Below are 15,092 nucleotides of genomic sequence, written 5' to 3' on the forward strand. Positions count from 1 at the left end.
AACTGGGGCCATATTGTTTCAGCAGCATGGTGAGACCATGTACATCTAGCTTAGAGGAAGTAAACTGCTGCCTGCTGGGAATCCAAGAGAGAAAGAAAAAGAAAGGTCCTGCTGGGTGGAAGTCTAATCAAACACCTTTAAGGAGTGGCTGGCTGCAGGTATTCCACAATTTGTATGCCACAGGGGAGGTCCCCAAGGAGTGGTTAAGTACTTATTGCACTTGAGTGGCTTCCTATGTGACCAAAGTCCAAGGTGGTTTAGAAGTGAAGATTGCAAGTAGTCAACACAGAATAGAAAATACACAATACAGAAAAGTTTCAAAAAGATTACATGTGCCCAGAATCCCCCAGCTTAACTTTGACTAGCAATTGTGTAACTTAATAGATGGGCCTCCAAAGGAGGTTTAAATGATTAAATTATTCTTTATTTTTTAATATCCCTGTCATCCGTTGTTGCTGGAGTGGTCATCTTGGATAGATGATCTCCACCATAGGTTTTGATGATCATTTTAGAAAGATGACCTCCATCTAGTAATAGGTTTTGGTGGTCATCATGGATATCAGTAAGAAACTGTTTTCCTTAGATAAGTCACATCTTTGCCCAGTGAACATTTCCTTGAACTCTACACTCTTCCCCAGCTACCTCCAACCCCAATCCTGGGAACTTTGCAAATGGAAAATTTAGTAGCATATGATCATCTGGCTGAAGTTCAAAATTTTCTATTTAAGCTCTCCCATTCCTTCCTTTGGTCACTCAGCTCACTTTGACTTGCTTCTTGACCCCGATTGGCTTTTTTGGCAACAATAAAAAGCTTTGACAAAGAGTTTCAGGTCTCTGTGCGTGTTCTCTCATTAAACCACCACCTTGGGGTCCCAAGAGCCTCTCTGGGGTTTCCCAGAGTCTCTAGGGGTCTCCTTTAAATAGAGGTATTATTATATCTGCAGCGAACAGGTCCAAAGAAATTAAGATAGCAGTTGGAGATCATCCAACTAGTAAATGGTAATTTGGTGCAGAATACAATGATCTTTCTATTACACTATAGCTTATTTTCCTCCTCAGTGCAGTTTTAACTCAAGGGAGCCCTACTATTAAGATGAGAACTGCAAGTAACTTTTCTAAAAACTTTTATTCATTCAGTTTTTTAATTCCCTGATTCCTCTGCTCAGTTCTTAGTGACACAATGAAAAGGGTGAAGTTAGTATATTAAAAACCATCACTTTTAACTGTCTAAAAATATATACTGTTAGATTAAAAAATGAAACTATTACAAACATCTGTAGCAAATATCAACAGTCAGACATGGAATAAAATTTCATGTTGAAAATATCATAAATCTAAGGGAAAACCCTCCAAATGGATATTCTAGCAAAACAATTAATATTACTGAATCTATGTATTTCTTTGTTTTTGTGAGGTAAGTTTTTTCTTTTGCAAGGTAAATGGGGTTAAGTGGCTTGTCCAAGGCCACACAGCTATGTAGTTGTTAAGTGTCTGAGGTTGGATTTGAACTCAGGTCCTCCTGATTCCAGGGCTAGTGCTCTATCCACTGCACCACCTAGCTGCCCCTATTTCTTTGTTTTTAATATGGTTGATTTAAAAAGTATGCATTGTAAAAAAATAAAAATTAAAAAATATATAAATATATAAAAAAATAAAAAAGTAAAAAAAGTATGCACTGGGGCAGGATAGAGTATGGGCCTAGGAGTCAGGAGGACCTGAGTTCAAATCTGACCTCAGAAGCTTAATAATTACCTAGCTGTGTGGCCTTGGGCAAGCCACTTAACCCCATTTGCCTTGCAAAAACCTAAAAAAAAAAGGTATGCACTGGTAATCATCACTTCTTATAGTTTCCCACAATTCTCTGCACTCACAATTATTTATTGTGCCATTTTTACAAAATTCCTATCATAACTCACTGAACTGTTTCCAAAACATTTCCTTCCCTGTTCAAACATCCCTGCAGATTGTTTTCCCTTTGAGCATTTTCAGTTCTCCTAGTTCCCACCAAGGATCACCGGTCCAAAGGCTGAGAACAGTTTCCAACCTTCATGCAGATTCCCAGCCGGCCCCCCCAGAAACTTAGCACTGGTTAGTTGTTTTCAACAATGTATCAAATTTATTGGCATAGAGTTGGGCCAATAAATTTGATAATCTAAGTGAGATGGATGAATATTTATAAAAATATAAATTGCCCAGGTTAAAGGAAGAAGAGATTAAATATCTAAACAACCTTATCTCAGAAAAGGAAATTCAACAATGTAACTAAATGTAGCAAACGGCTACAGTTGGAAATTACTGAAATAAATAAAAAAAAAAGGTTGAATTGTTTCATGGCAAGCGTTTTTGCCCAGGGAAACCCTGATTCTTCCCTTCCCTCTCTCTCTGCCCAGGCAGGTTCTTTTTGAGGTCTGCCCGCCTCCTTTTTTAGGTCATTTATGATAAATCGCAGTGCGTCCCCACAGCCCGTAAGTTGGAACTGGGACTGGGCCGTCCTAACCAGGTCGGAAAAGAAACAAAGTAAACATTTCTTTGTATCCTCGACAGCAGGTCGGGCTGGCCCGAGTCCGCCACTCGTCTGTCTCCGGGAGTCCGGGGTCCTGCCGACACGGTCGCTGCCCCGGGCCCAGGCCAGGCCTCCCTCGCTTGCAGTCCGGCCCATTTGCGGGGACGGCCCGAAGGGGACTCCGGCCTTGGCCTTGGCCCTGGGAGCGTCAGAGCCAGGGCGGGCCGCGGCTTAATCGGGATTAGGAGGACACGTGTGACTCCGCCCCCGCGAGAGGGGTCGCCCGGGGCTGGGGCTCGTAGAAGGAGTTGCACCGGCTCTGACGTCACAAGCCGGCGGCCAATGAGAGGCGCGCTGGAGGCTGTTACTGCGACGCCGGGGCTGGAGACTGTTAGTCCGGTCGGCTCCGGAGCGGGGCTCCTCCTGGGCCCGGCCCGGGGCGCCCCCGCCGCCTCCCTCTGGCCCCGGAGGGGCTGGGCCCGGGCCCGGGGAGGCCGCCGGGCGGCGGGGGTGGGGGAAGGGAGGGGAAGTGCAAGGAGCCCCGCTATGTGCGCGGGCGGCTCCGTCCCGGGCCCCGCGCGGGTGGGCGGCCCACGTGACCGGCCCCACCGAGCCGCCCGGCCGGGGCCCGTCACGTGGCCCCCGCCCCGGCCGAGCGTGCGCGCGTGCGCCCGGAGGGGCCCCGCCGTGCGTGCGCCCGTGCGCCTGTGTGGGTGGCCGGCGCGGCGCGCTGCTCCCTCCGCCCGCTCCCCTCCCCCCAGCGGTGTGTGAGAACCAGCGAGCAGCCTGGGCCGGCGGCGGCGGCGGCGGCGGCGGCCCGGCGCGCGTGCGCAGGAAACAGCTGTCACCCTGTGCGGAACAACAAGTCATACAAACCTCCCCCTCCCCCGAGCCGGTAGGCGACCTTCCTCACTTCTCCGCCTCCTCCTCCTCCTCGGGGGGCCCGGCCCCTCCCTCCCCCCTCCCGCCGCGCCCGCGCGCCCAGGTAACCGCTGGGGGGGGGCGCGGACGTCGCGCTCCCCACAACTGCTGCGCCGCTCCCCGGGGATGCCGGGGGGGGGGTGGGGAGAGGATGGCGCGGGGGGGGGGGGCACGCCGGGGCCAGGTGAGCCCCGGCGGGCGCGACATCCGCGAGGGGGGCGGGAGGCGGCGGCCGGGGCGCCCCGACGGTGGCCCGGCTCTGCACCCGCGGGGCCGGGCCCCGGGGTCCTGGTCCTCCCTGTGGCCGCCGCGGGCCTCGGGCCCAGCCTCGGGCCGGCCCGGGCTGCGCGCCCCGTCCGGGCTGGACGCCGTGGCCGCGTGTCGGGCGGAGGCGAAGTCATCTCGAGCCTGGAACCCGAGGCTCTCGTGGGCGCGCAGCCCCCCGGCCCCCATGCGCGACCCTTCTAGAACCGCGGCACACGCAGCGTGGACCTGCCCCCGCGGGTCCCACCTGTTTTATTTTGTATCCTCCCGACCTGCTCCGCTGCCCCACCTCCCTTACGGGAGTGGAGGTGGGGGACCCCCGATGCTCGCTTGTTTACTGCCCACCTCAGCAGCCCTAGGACCCTTGGCTTTCTCCCCCTCCCCCCCGCGCTTTTCCGTGGATTTGTTTTTTGTTGGACTTGGGGAGCTTAGAGTGACTGGACTCCTCCCCTTGGAGGATCTGTAAACTTCGAGATAATTGTCCAACTTCTCGGACCCCTCCCATTTGTTATTGGGGAGGCTCTATTCATTTATAAAAACTGCCCCGGAAGGGATGTCTTGAGGCTGCAGTTTAATGGGTGTTTCCGATTCTCTCTCTTTTTTTTTTTGAGGCTACTTGGCATTTAATTTGAAAGTTTTCTTCGTTGCACCTGCTGCAATTTGGCTTTTTTTATTTTTTTTAAATCATGACCATATTTTCCGCTTTGTTGGAAAAATAGCTGTTTAATGAAGAGTCCATAGGGAAGCAGTTTATTAAAGATCACTGAAGGACGATTGAATTTGGAGTCATATAGATCCAAGTTCAAATCCCAGCTCTGGCGCTGGCGGCTTGTCGAGCTTTGAGAAAGTGGATGACCCTCTTCTGGTTCTCAGTCACGTTATCTGTAAAATGAGGGATGGCTTAGAGGGGTTTTAATGTTCCTTCCCGCTCTAGCTCATTGATGCTCGTATTAGAAACTACTTAAGGGTGTGATTCATAATGGTTGATTTGTAGTTGTTTGAAGGTGGCTATGTCTTTTTTAAAGAAAGGTAAAAACCCTGCCGAAAATCCAGTTAAGGTTGGTTTACTGAATATATTACACTTACTATTTAAAAAGTTTCAGTTCCCCCAACTATAAGGTTTGTTGTAGAATATTTTGTCATACTTGCTTCTCAAAAGAACTTTTTTATGTAATCTTTACCGCATTCTAAGCAGATTATAAAAATTAGTAAAAAAAATGGAGCAAGTTTGACTTAAAACGATTATTATTATTATTATGACTATTAGTTATTATAGATTTCAGTTTAAAACGTGATTTTTTTGATGGTTCTTTTTAAAGTTACCCTTTAGAATCTAAAGTTTAGATAATAGTCTTTAACAAATATTTTTCATCTCTTGAAAATATTGAAAATATCTCTTGAAAATGAATGTTTCCTCTCTTCCGCGTGCTTTTTAAAAGCATCTATATGAAAGGGCAAGACTAGAGATAGAAATCTCCGTGACTAGAGATACAAATATTTTTAAAAACATTTCTTGCCCTCAAGAAACTTAAATTCTACCGGAGAAATGCAGAGTGAAAATAGAGAGTTAAATATCAGAACTCTGTGGTGGGAGAGAATCTTAGTTGAAGACAGACAGTTGTGAGAGCATCAGGATTAGCTCCACCGACTCCACCGGGGCCGGTGCTCTATCCACTGCGCCACCTAGCCGCCACTAGGATTAGCTCCTTACAGGAAGTGATACCTTAGTTAGCCAAGAAGTTGAGGATTCTAAGAGGATATTATATTCTAGGTAAGGGGGGCTAAGAGGCAGGAAAGGATAGGTAAGTTGCCAGTCTGCCTGTAATTGAGTTCCTAAAAGCAGAGAAATGGAAAGTAATGTAGGGCCAGGTTATGAAGGGTCTTAAATTGAAGGTTAAGAAATTTGTGTTATCTTGGAAATAGTAGGGAAGATACTAAAGAATTTTGAGCAGAAGCAATGTCAGTTATATCTGTGCTTTTATTTTGGCTGAAGTGGAGAGTATATAAATTGGGGAGGGGAAAAGCATCATTTCCCCACTATATTCCAGGCATTGTGCTATGTAAGCATTGGGGGTATAATGAAAGATAGAAAAACTAAAAAAAGTAGTACTTGATCTCTAGGAGCCAATTGGGAACTAATTACAATAAATCCACGGAAGACAAGAAGATGAATGGCCCAGGGTAGGTAGTGGTCAAATGAATGTTTTGGAGTTAGAATTGAGAATACTTGAGAATCGTTTGCATCAAGGACTGGGGATGGGGGTGGGTGGGAGAAAACTCTGGAATGAATCTGAGGTCTTAAAGTTGTAACTAAAAACATACTATCTACTGAAATAGGGGATTTCCAGAAAAGTGATTATAGATTTTTTTGGGGGTAGGTGGGGGAGGCAATCAGAGTTCAATGACTTGTCCATGGTCACATAGCTAGTAAAATGTCAAATATTTGAGTCTAGACTTGAACTATGGTTCTCCTGATCCCAGGACCAGTGTTCTTTCCATGGCATCACTAGGTAGGTGCCCCTGAAGTGTGGGCATAATTATGTTTTGGTCTTGTTGAATTTGAGACACTATATAGTGGAGAGATCTAGCTGGTACTTGGTTTTGTGATTCAGGTGTAGTACCAGAGTTGATATACGTTTGGGAGGCATCTGCATAAAGATAATTAAACTCTGAGGACTGAAAATATTGTAGAGATAAATCAGTAGAAGTGTGGGGAAAGGCCTAGGAGAGAGCCTTGGGGGAACGTTCTGTTTAGTAGAAAGGAGGTAGATGATTATCTAGAGAACCCAGTGAGAGCAGTGCTGAGGAGGAGAGAATATTGAGTGCAGGAGTTATGGTAGGAGTACTGCATAATAAATTGTAAAGTTGAGAAAGTGCCATCTTGTTAGTATGTGCATATTGGTCATAGATATATTTAATATTTTTAAATAGTCCATTTCCTTTTACTGAGGAAAATCAGACACCACTTAAATAATATTCTAATTTTTTTTTTTTTAGGTTTTTTTGCAAGGCAAATGGGGTTATGTGGCTTGCCCAAGGCCACACAGCTAGGTAATTATTAAGTGTCTGAGGGCAGATTTGAACTCATGTACTCCTGACTCCAGGGCTGGTGCCCTATCCACTGTGTCACCTAGTCGCCCCTAATATTTTCATATTTAACTATACATTTTGTTTCATTAGAGACAAATTCTGTCTGGGTCAGAGTGCTGAAAGAAATCTGAGAGGTCATTTATATCCATCCCTCTTTTACAGATTAGGAAGTTGAGGCCCATAAAAATAGTGATCTTGGAGGCCTAGCTGTGTGGCCTAGGGCAAGCCACTTAACCCCATTTGCCTTGCAAAAACCTAAAAAATAGTGATTTCTAAGAACAACACATAGGTTAAACTCGTGCTTGATAGATTGTTACCAATGAGTATGCTTAAATCTTACTATAAACTTCTAAGACAATTCCAAAAGAATTCAGAAATTCATTCAGCAGTTGCAGTATTCTTGAACTAAGGGTAGCATTCAGTTAGCTACATACTTTCCACTTTTAGTATATTTCTTTTATGTAATTGATTTTAAGCCATGATTTCTAAAACCTATGAGCAGTTTACCTTCCTAACTGTAGATTAGAGTATGTTCAGTTAGTGTTCTTGAGATATAATAAGTTCCAATAGCTTTAAATGTACAAATGAGAGCATGAATACAATTCAGGTTTGTTGCAACTTATTTCCCCTTTGCTGTTGGTTCAGTATATGGTGCTTTATATTGGTACCATAATTTTAATTTACAGATAATAAGTTTCTGTCTTCAACTATCTCAGTTCCTTCTCTTTCCTTAAAAACATTCTCTGCCCTACCAAGTGTTACTCTTTCCTTTTTTTAGTCACCATAAAAAAGCTGTTTATATTCCTTGCCTCTGAATTGTCTCCTTTTCAGTCTTTTGCAGATCTTACTTTGACCCTGCATTCATCTGAAACACTTCTCTAAAATTACCAACATTTTCTTAATTGTAAATCTAGTAATTTTTCTCAACTCTTATTTTGAACTTCTCTCTTGCTTGGACACAGTTGTTACTTCTATAAATTTTCCTCTTTGGGTTTTCTCATTCTCTTTTGATTCTCCTTTTAACTTACTGCTGAACCATAGATTTGGTGCCTTAAGTATAGGTATACCCTCCAGCTCAAGTATCTTAAACCCCATACTAGGGCAGCTAGGTGGTACAGTGGATAGAACACTGGCCTTGGAGTCAGGAGGTCAAACTGGACCTCTGACCATGATACTTACTAGCTTTGTGACCTTGGGCAAGTCACTTAACTCTGATTGCCTCTCATCTAGGGTTACCTTTAGTCGCCCTGATATATCTAGCATTGTTTTGGCATAGAATGAATGCTTGTTGATTATATTCTGGTTTAGCTGCAGAATGAGTGATTTACCCAGTGCCACATAGCTAGTAGGTAACTTGGGCCAGGGAGTCTTCTTGGATTCAGGCCCAGCACTGTCCTTCCTGCTTGTCCAAACAACAAACAGTCCAGACATGGACGTGGGATGGAAATGGATGACATGGAATGGTGCTTATTGATTGTAGCCTGGATTAGCTGCAAAACAGACTTTCCATAAATTTTTTCCTACCTGCATGGCCCTTTATAATTATTAGCATTCATCTGTCAGTTAGATTGTGTGAACATTCTTTTTGTGGTTAAAAGAACATACAAATAATATCCTATCTAAATTTTTTTGTTGGGTTACTAGAGTAAAAATACCTAATTTGATATAATAGTCCTTTTTAGATGATTAAAAGTGCTCATTTAGAAGTATATGCAGGTTGAAATGAAAGCATTGGGCTGGTGGGGCAGTCAATCAGAGTTAAAGGAATTGTCCATGGTCACATAGCTAGTAAAATGTCAAATATTTGAGATAAAGGAGGACCTTGGTAATGGAGAGACCTTGAGAATTATCCTCTGTATATTGTTTGTACGTAGTTTTTTGCCTTTCTTTGTATCCCCAGTGCTTAGACAATGTCTGACTTACAGTTAGTGCTTTATAAATGCTTTTTGACTAACTCTAAAGAACTTGAATTGTTCTTTTTTGGTAGAGGGGTTGAAGGTTTGAAAAATAGAAATAATAGAAGAGTACATTGGAAGATTAATTTGGCATGTTGAAGCAGGGAGAGATTAGGCTTTTGATTTAACTTTTCTTATTAAAATTTGGAATTCTGTCTTTAGATAAATAGTATTTTATAATTTAAGTGTTATAAATTGTCATTGATCCTTTCTATATTGTTTACAATTCACAATAGTTGAATATATATATATATATATTATATATATTGCATGCTAGTATTTAGGGTTCCTCTTGATATCTAGACTTGAATCTGTTATGTTGAGAAATGAATCATATGGTAAACTTCATGCAATCCAGAGAAAAGGGTAGCTCTAAATTATACTGACAAGATAGATTGGAGCCTTTTGTTGGGTTAGGGATTTTGGATTTTATTCAGTAGACAGGAGTTGTTCAATGTTTCTGAGCAGTGTAATAAAATACTAATTATATATTAGAAAGGTTATTCATGTATCTGACAGGAAACATCAAGTGGGTTGAGCAAACTCATGGAATAGTATAGTGTTTACTTTTTATGTGACATTCAGATGTCAAACTATATAATTAATTAATGAACTAAATTGGTAAAGAAATAATTTTTCAAAACTTTGAAGCATATATCTTTTTTTTTCGGTTTTTGTGAGGCAGTGAGGTTAGGTGACTTGACTGAGGTCACACAGCTAGGTAATTTTTAAGCTTCTGAAGTTGGATTTGAAAATAGGTACTCCTGACTCCAGGGCCAGTGTTGTAACCATTGCTCCACCTTGCTGCCCCCTGAAGCATATATTCTTTTTTTTTTCCCCAAAGATTTTATTTATTTTGAGTTTTACAATTTTCCCCCTAATCTTACTCCACCCCCCCCCCCCACATAAGGCAATTTGTCAGTCTTTACATTGTTTCCTTGGTATACACTAATCCAAATTGAGTGTGATGAGAGAGAAATCATATCCTTAAGGAAGAAACAAAGTATAAGTGATAGCAAGATCAGACAATAAGATATCAGTTTTTTTTCTAAATTAAAGGTAATAGTCCTTGGTCTTTGTTCAAACTCCACAGTTGTTTCTCTGGATACAGATGGTATTCTCCATACCAGAGAGCCCGAAATTGTCTCTGGTTGTTGCACTGATGGAATGAGTGAGTCCATCAAGGTTGATCATTACCCCCATGTTGCTGTTAGGGTATACAGTGTTTTTCTGGTTCTGCTTATCTCGCTCAGCATCAGTTGATGCAAATCCCTCCAGGCTTCCCTGAATTCCCATCCTTCCTGGTTTCTAATAGAACAGTAGTGTTCCATGACACACATATACCATAGTTGAAGCATATAGTCTTAAAATGAAACTGACACTGTTCGTTCACTCATTTCAACAATTGATTTCAGAATTCATTCAACATTGAGTAGTAATAGTGTGTCACAAAATATGATGTGATTGAGCTCTCAAGGTACCTGTAATCTTGTTGAAAAACCTTGAATTAGAATTAGAAGAATTAATAATAAGTTACCAGGATGTCCAGATAGTACTTGTACTGCCTCTCAAGGCTATTGGGTGTAGGAGAGGAATGTTTTATTAAATATAAGAAATATTATATAAATATGAGCTATTTAAAAATGTGGTAGAGTAATGGGGCAGTTAGGTGGTGCAGGGGCAGCTAGGTGGCGCAGTGGATAGAGCACCAGCCCTGGAGTCAGGAGTACCTGAGTTCAGATCAGACACTTAGAATTACCTAGCTGTGTGGCCTATTGCCTTGCCAAAAAAAAAAAAACAACCTAAAAAAAATGTGGTAGAGTAAGGCAGTATAAAATATAAGCACAATACAATATTCTTTAAATTCTTGATTCTTTTATCTGTATTTTCTCAAGGCACCCACTAATTCTTGTAAACTGAGAAGCTTCACTGTTCAGTATAGGTTGACCTATCTGGGGACTATCACATAATGTTGTATATTGTAATTATTTGTGTTTGTATCTTTTAACTCACTGTTAAAGTACAGTAAGTAATTTAAGGGTGTGGCGACCTTGTCTTATCTAAATTTTCTGTTCCTCCTAGGGCAGGGTCCTGCATAAAAATATACACTTGATAAAATATTTGTGGAATAAATTAAAAAAATGAATGGAACTGAAAATCTGGCCTAAAAATCCAGTACCTAGACAAGTCTTGAGCTCCAGAGACTGGGATATTTTCCTAGTCTCCATTTCCTAATGGCAAAGAGAATCTTGGAATATGTGTGTATTTGTAATTATTGAGAGGTAGCATAATATAGATAGGAAAGTGACCCTGGAGTATGGAAGACCTCTGATCACATTTTGCTTGTAGAATCTAGTATCTGCTGGCTCTATCACCATGGAAGTCATTGTAACCTCTCATTGATCTATGACTCATCATCATTGGAAGGAGTTTCCAAACTCCCACACAGATGCCAGGTTTGTTTTTTTCCTTATTCCTTTCCTTATTCCTTTCATGATTTAAGTACAAGGAAAACAGTAGAAAAAAGTAGAAGGGAGGGGAAAGGAACATAGACACACACAGAAACACAGATGCGAACACACACACACACACACACACACACACACGACACAAAGAGGATTTGCTTTGTAGGGGATCTTGTCATATCTAGTTCCAAAAGCTACCACAAGAATTTTAATCTCTCTTTCCCTTAGAATGCTTCCATTTATTTACTGGACCCCAGATTATATAATTTTTATTTCTGTGACTTTTAATTTGGATAATTAAATCAACTATTTTACTCACCCTTTTATGCTGGTGGTGTAAAAAGAACAAAGCTTTTGGGTAAAGGTCTTAGTCATATTTGAACTCTCTGATTTCTCACTTTCAGTTCAGTAGATATTTGTTAAATTGAATGAAGTACTTTACTATCTGAGCCTTAATTTCCTCATCTATAAAATGGTTTTAGAATAGATTATCATTAACAGTCTTCTGCATCATTGATATTAAGGATTATGTACTGTATCTTTGTCCCTTTTTTTGGCAGACTGATAATATCTAGTCCTATATTTTGTAAGGATTAAAGAACCCTGTCATAATCTGCCATCTGGTAAGAGATAGGAGATGAAGACAAGCTGAGATCTAAGAGTTTATAGGCCATATTTAATTGATATTAAGCATTTGAAATGTGTCCAGACATTGGGCCTTATAAATACTATGTAAGAATAAATACATATAGAATCCTTATTTTAGGTATCAGTACTCTGACAGATTTGAAATTTAACAAGGTCAGCACCCTCTACTTTGAGATATTAAATATTATATACCTAGTGTTGTACAAAAGTACAAGTGGACCCACTTGACTACAAGAAAAAGGAAAGGAAAACTTAATAAATATGCTTTAACTGTTAAAAAAACAATTCTTTATTTTTAAATTTACACACACACACACACACACACTTTTCTCCCTCTTATGATTCTGTGCCCTAACTCCCAGGAAAAAAAAGGAGAAATAAAATCCCTATAGCAAACATATAACATAGACAAGAAAATTAAATTCCTGACTTAGTCATGTCTAAAATTTATGTCTAATTCTGCATCTCTAGTCCCTTACTCTATTGGTATGTTGAGAGCATTTTTAAAAATTTTTTTTAAGTACATTTTTTTGTCATCAGTAGATGACTTCAGGTAATTGCCCATCGTATTTGTTAATTAAATTCTGCGAATTTGCTCAAAAGCAGGATATTCAATTTCTCCTTTTTGAGTACAAGGACAGTAGAATAGAATTATCAGACCAAATGGGAAAGCCCCATTTTCTGCTTCATACCTTTAAGGTAAATTCTGCTAAAGTTGCTTGCTGAAGCTAGTGTGTCCTTATTGACAGGAATCTTTTCAATTATCAAAGCAATAAAATTTACCAAATGAATATATTTAGAACTTAAACAAATTTCTTTGGACATTAAGTAATGAACATTAATGCTTATTGTAGATATATTTGTAAAAGATTAAAACCTAATTAACTGGTGGTCTGTGTTTTTCTTGGAGAATTATATGAACTGAAATTTTTTCACTTCCATTTTTGAATTACTTTAATTTTACCCCTTTGAAATAAATATGAAAATACAAATGGAATTTTTTGTTTTATATAAAATTTACACTCAAAAATAAAAGGAGGTAAAATGTTCATAATGAATAAATAAAACTTTATGATAGGATCTTTTGTTAATAGCTACTTAATCATACTGCTCTGACTTAACAGGATTTTATGTTCATTGACTTATTTGAATCTCTCATTTGTGATAAAAAGATTTTTTAAATTTGAAAGGCAGCAACAAACATCGTTTTCCTATACAAAGAACAGATAACAAAAGGATATAGTAATTCAACACAATCTTTCCATTATCATTGTCTTACCTTTTTTTTTTTTAAGTTTTTTGCAAGGCAAATGGGGTTAAGTGGCTTGCCCAAGGCCACACAGCTAGGTAATTATTAAGTGTCTGAGGTCTGATTTGAACTCAGGTGCTCCTGACTCCAGGGCCAGTGTTCTTTTCCACTGCGCCACCTAGCCACTCCCATTTGAACTTCTTTCTACTCTTCTGTTTTTTTTTTTGTAAGGCAGTAGGGTTAACACAGCTAGGTAATTAATAAGATTAAGTGTCTGAGGCTGGATTTGAATTTAGCTCCTCAGCTAGGTAATTAATAAGATTAAGTGTCTGAGGCTGGATTTGAATTTAGCTCCTCAGCTAGGTAATTAATAAGATTAAGTGTCTGAGGCAGGATTTGAATTTAGCTCCTCCTGACTAAAGGGCCAGTGCTCTATCCACTGTCTCTCTAAAACCACATATTTTCCTTTTTTTTTTTTTTTAAGGAAGATTTTAATTAGGGGAGGCTAGGTGGTGCAGTAGATAAAGCACATGCCCTGGAGTAAGGAGTAGCTGAATTCAAATCCAGCCTGAGACACTTAATAATTACCTAGTTGCAGGGCTGTGCTCAAATCACTTAACCCCATTGCCTTGCAAAAAAAAGAAAGAAAGATTTTATTTTGAGTTTTACAATTTCCCCCCATTAGAAGGCATTCTGTTAGTCTTTACATTGTTTCCATGGTATACATTGATCTTAGTTGAATGGGATGAAAAGTTATTTATTTTATTCATTCATTCATTCATTCATTTATTATTTATTCTCTTTTTTGTACAGATTTTTTTATACATTAATAAAATATTCTTGTTTAAGAGTAAACAAAATACCCTCCCCCCCATAAATACTTGCTTGAGTGATAAAGTAAAGGGGAGAGAAAAAATTAAAATTAAAAAAATAGTAATAATTGTAGGTATGGCCAGGTGGTGCAGTGGACAAAGCACCAGCCCTGGAGCCATGAACACCCGAACCCACATCTGGCCCCGTACACCCAACAGTCACCCAGCTGTGTGACATGCAAGCCACCCCAACCCCACGGCCCTGCAAAAACCCCCAAAAGGAAAAAAAAGACCCAAAATACAATAAAATAGTAATAATTATAGGGGTGGCTGGGTGGTAGACAGAGCATTGGCCCTTGAGCCAGGAGCACCCGGGTCCAAATCCAGCCTCAGACACCCAAAGATCACTCTGCTATGTGGCCCCAGGCAGGCCACCCAGCCCCATTTGCCCTGTACCCCCTCCCCAAAATAATAATAAAAAATGTGCTTCAGTCTTTGTTCCAACACCAACAACTCTGTCATGGGTGGATCACATTCTTTATGGTAAGTCCATCGCAAAAGTTAACTTCCGTATTTTTCCACCATTGCTATTGCTGATTGCAACTCCCTCCTTTCGTATTTCTCCACTACCATGTACTATATTTTCTCTCTCCTTTCACTCTGACTCTGCTGTAGGGTCGCTGAGTGGTACAGCAACACATCCCTGGTCCTGGGGCCAAGAGGCCCCGAGCCCCTCCTACCACCCCTTAGGCCCACCTGGCCCTATGGTCCGGGACAGGCCATCCAATCCCAGCCCCTTGCAAGAAGTAAAAAGGAAAATGTGTTATATCTGGCCACTCTTGCCCCATGGTTCATCCTCTCCTTCGTTATTCACATCCCCACCCCTTCCCTCTGCCTCCCCCCCTTCTTACTCCAGATGCCTATACCCCATTGAGTATATATACTGTTTCCTCTCCTAGCCATCTCTGATGAGAGTGAAGATTCCCTCATTCCCCCTTGCCTCCCCCCCTTCCATATCATTGCAATAGCTCATTGTAATAAAAAATTTATTATATGAGATATCTTGGGCTATTTCCCCCTCTCCTTTTTTTTTTCTCCCATTACATTTCCCTTTTTTTCTATTGACTCCATTTTTACACCATATTTTATCTTCAAATTCAGCTTTCTCCTGTGCTTCAGCTATAA

The 15,092-nt window shown here is 41.0% G+C and overlaps 1 protein-coding gene across 8 annotated transcripts in view; it reads left to right on the forward strand.

Annotated features, from left to right (window-relative positions):
* The first annotated feature begins 3,185 nt into the window (after positions 1 to 3,185).
* KDM4C (lysine demethylase 4C) overlaps positions 3,186 to 15,092 on the forward strand; it is a 502,779-nt gene continuing 490,872 nt past the window's right edge. For 3 of the 8 annotated variants that reach the window (XR_012470847.1, XM_074197500.1, XM_074197499.1), the window contains exon 1: positions 6,007 to 11,189. Coding sequence is in view for 5 of the 8 variants with exons in the window: in XM_074197500.1 (XP_074053601.1) it covers positions 11,183 to 11,189 (7 nt within the window). In the remaining 3 variants the exon portion in view is untranslated. Of the gene's footprint in view, positions 3,399 to 3,455; positions 3,489 to 6,005; positions 11,190 to 15,092 lie in introns of those variants that run through there. The other 5 variants (XM_074197494.1, XM_074197496.1, XM_074197492.1 and 2 more) reach the window with 5 other exon arrangements.

Source organism: Macrotis lagotis, chromosome 8 (assembly GCF_037893015.1).
Source record: "Macrotis lagotis isolate mMagLag1 chromosome 8, bilby.v1.9.chrom.fasta, whole genome shotgun sequence".
Taxonomy (NCBI): Eukaryota; Metazoa; Chordata; class Mammalia; order Peramelemorphia; family Peramelidae; genus Macrotis; species Macrotis lagotis.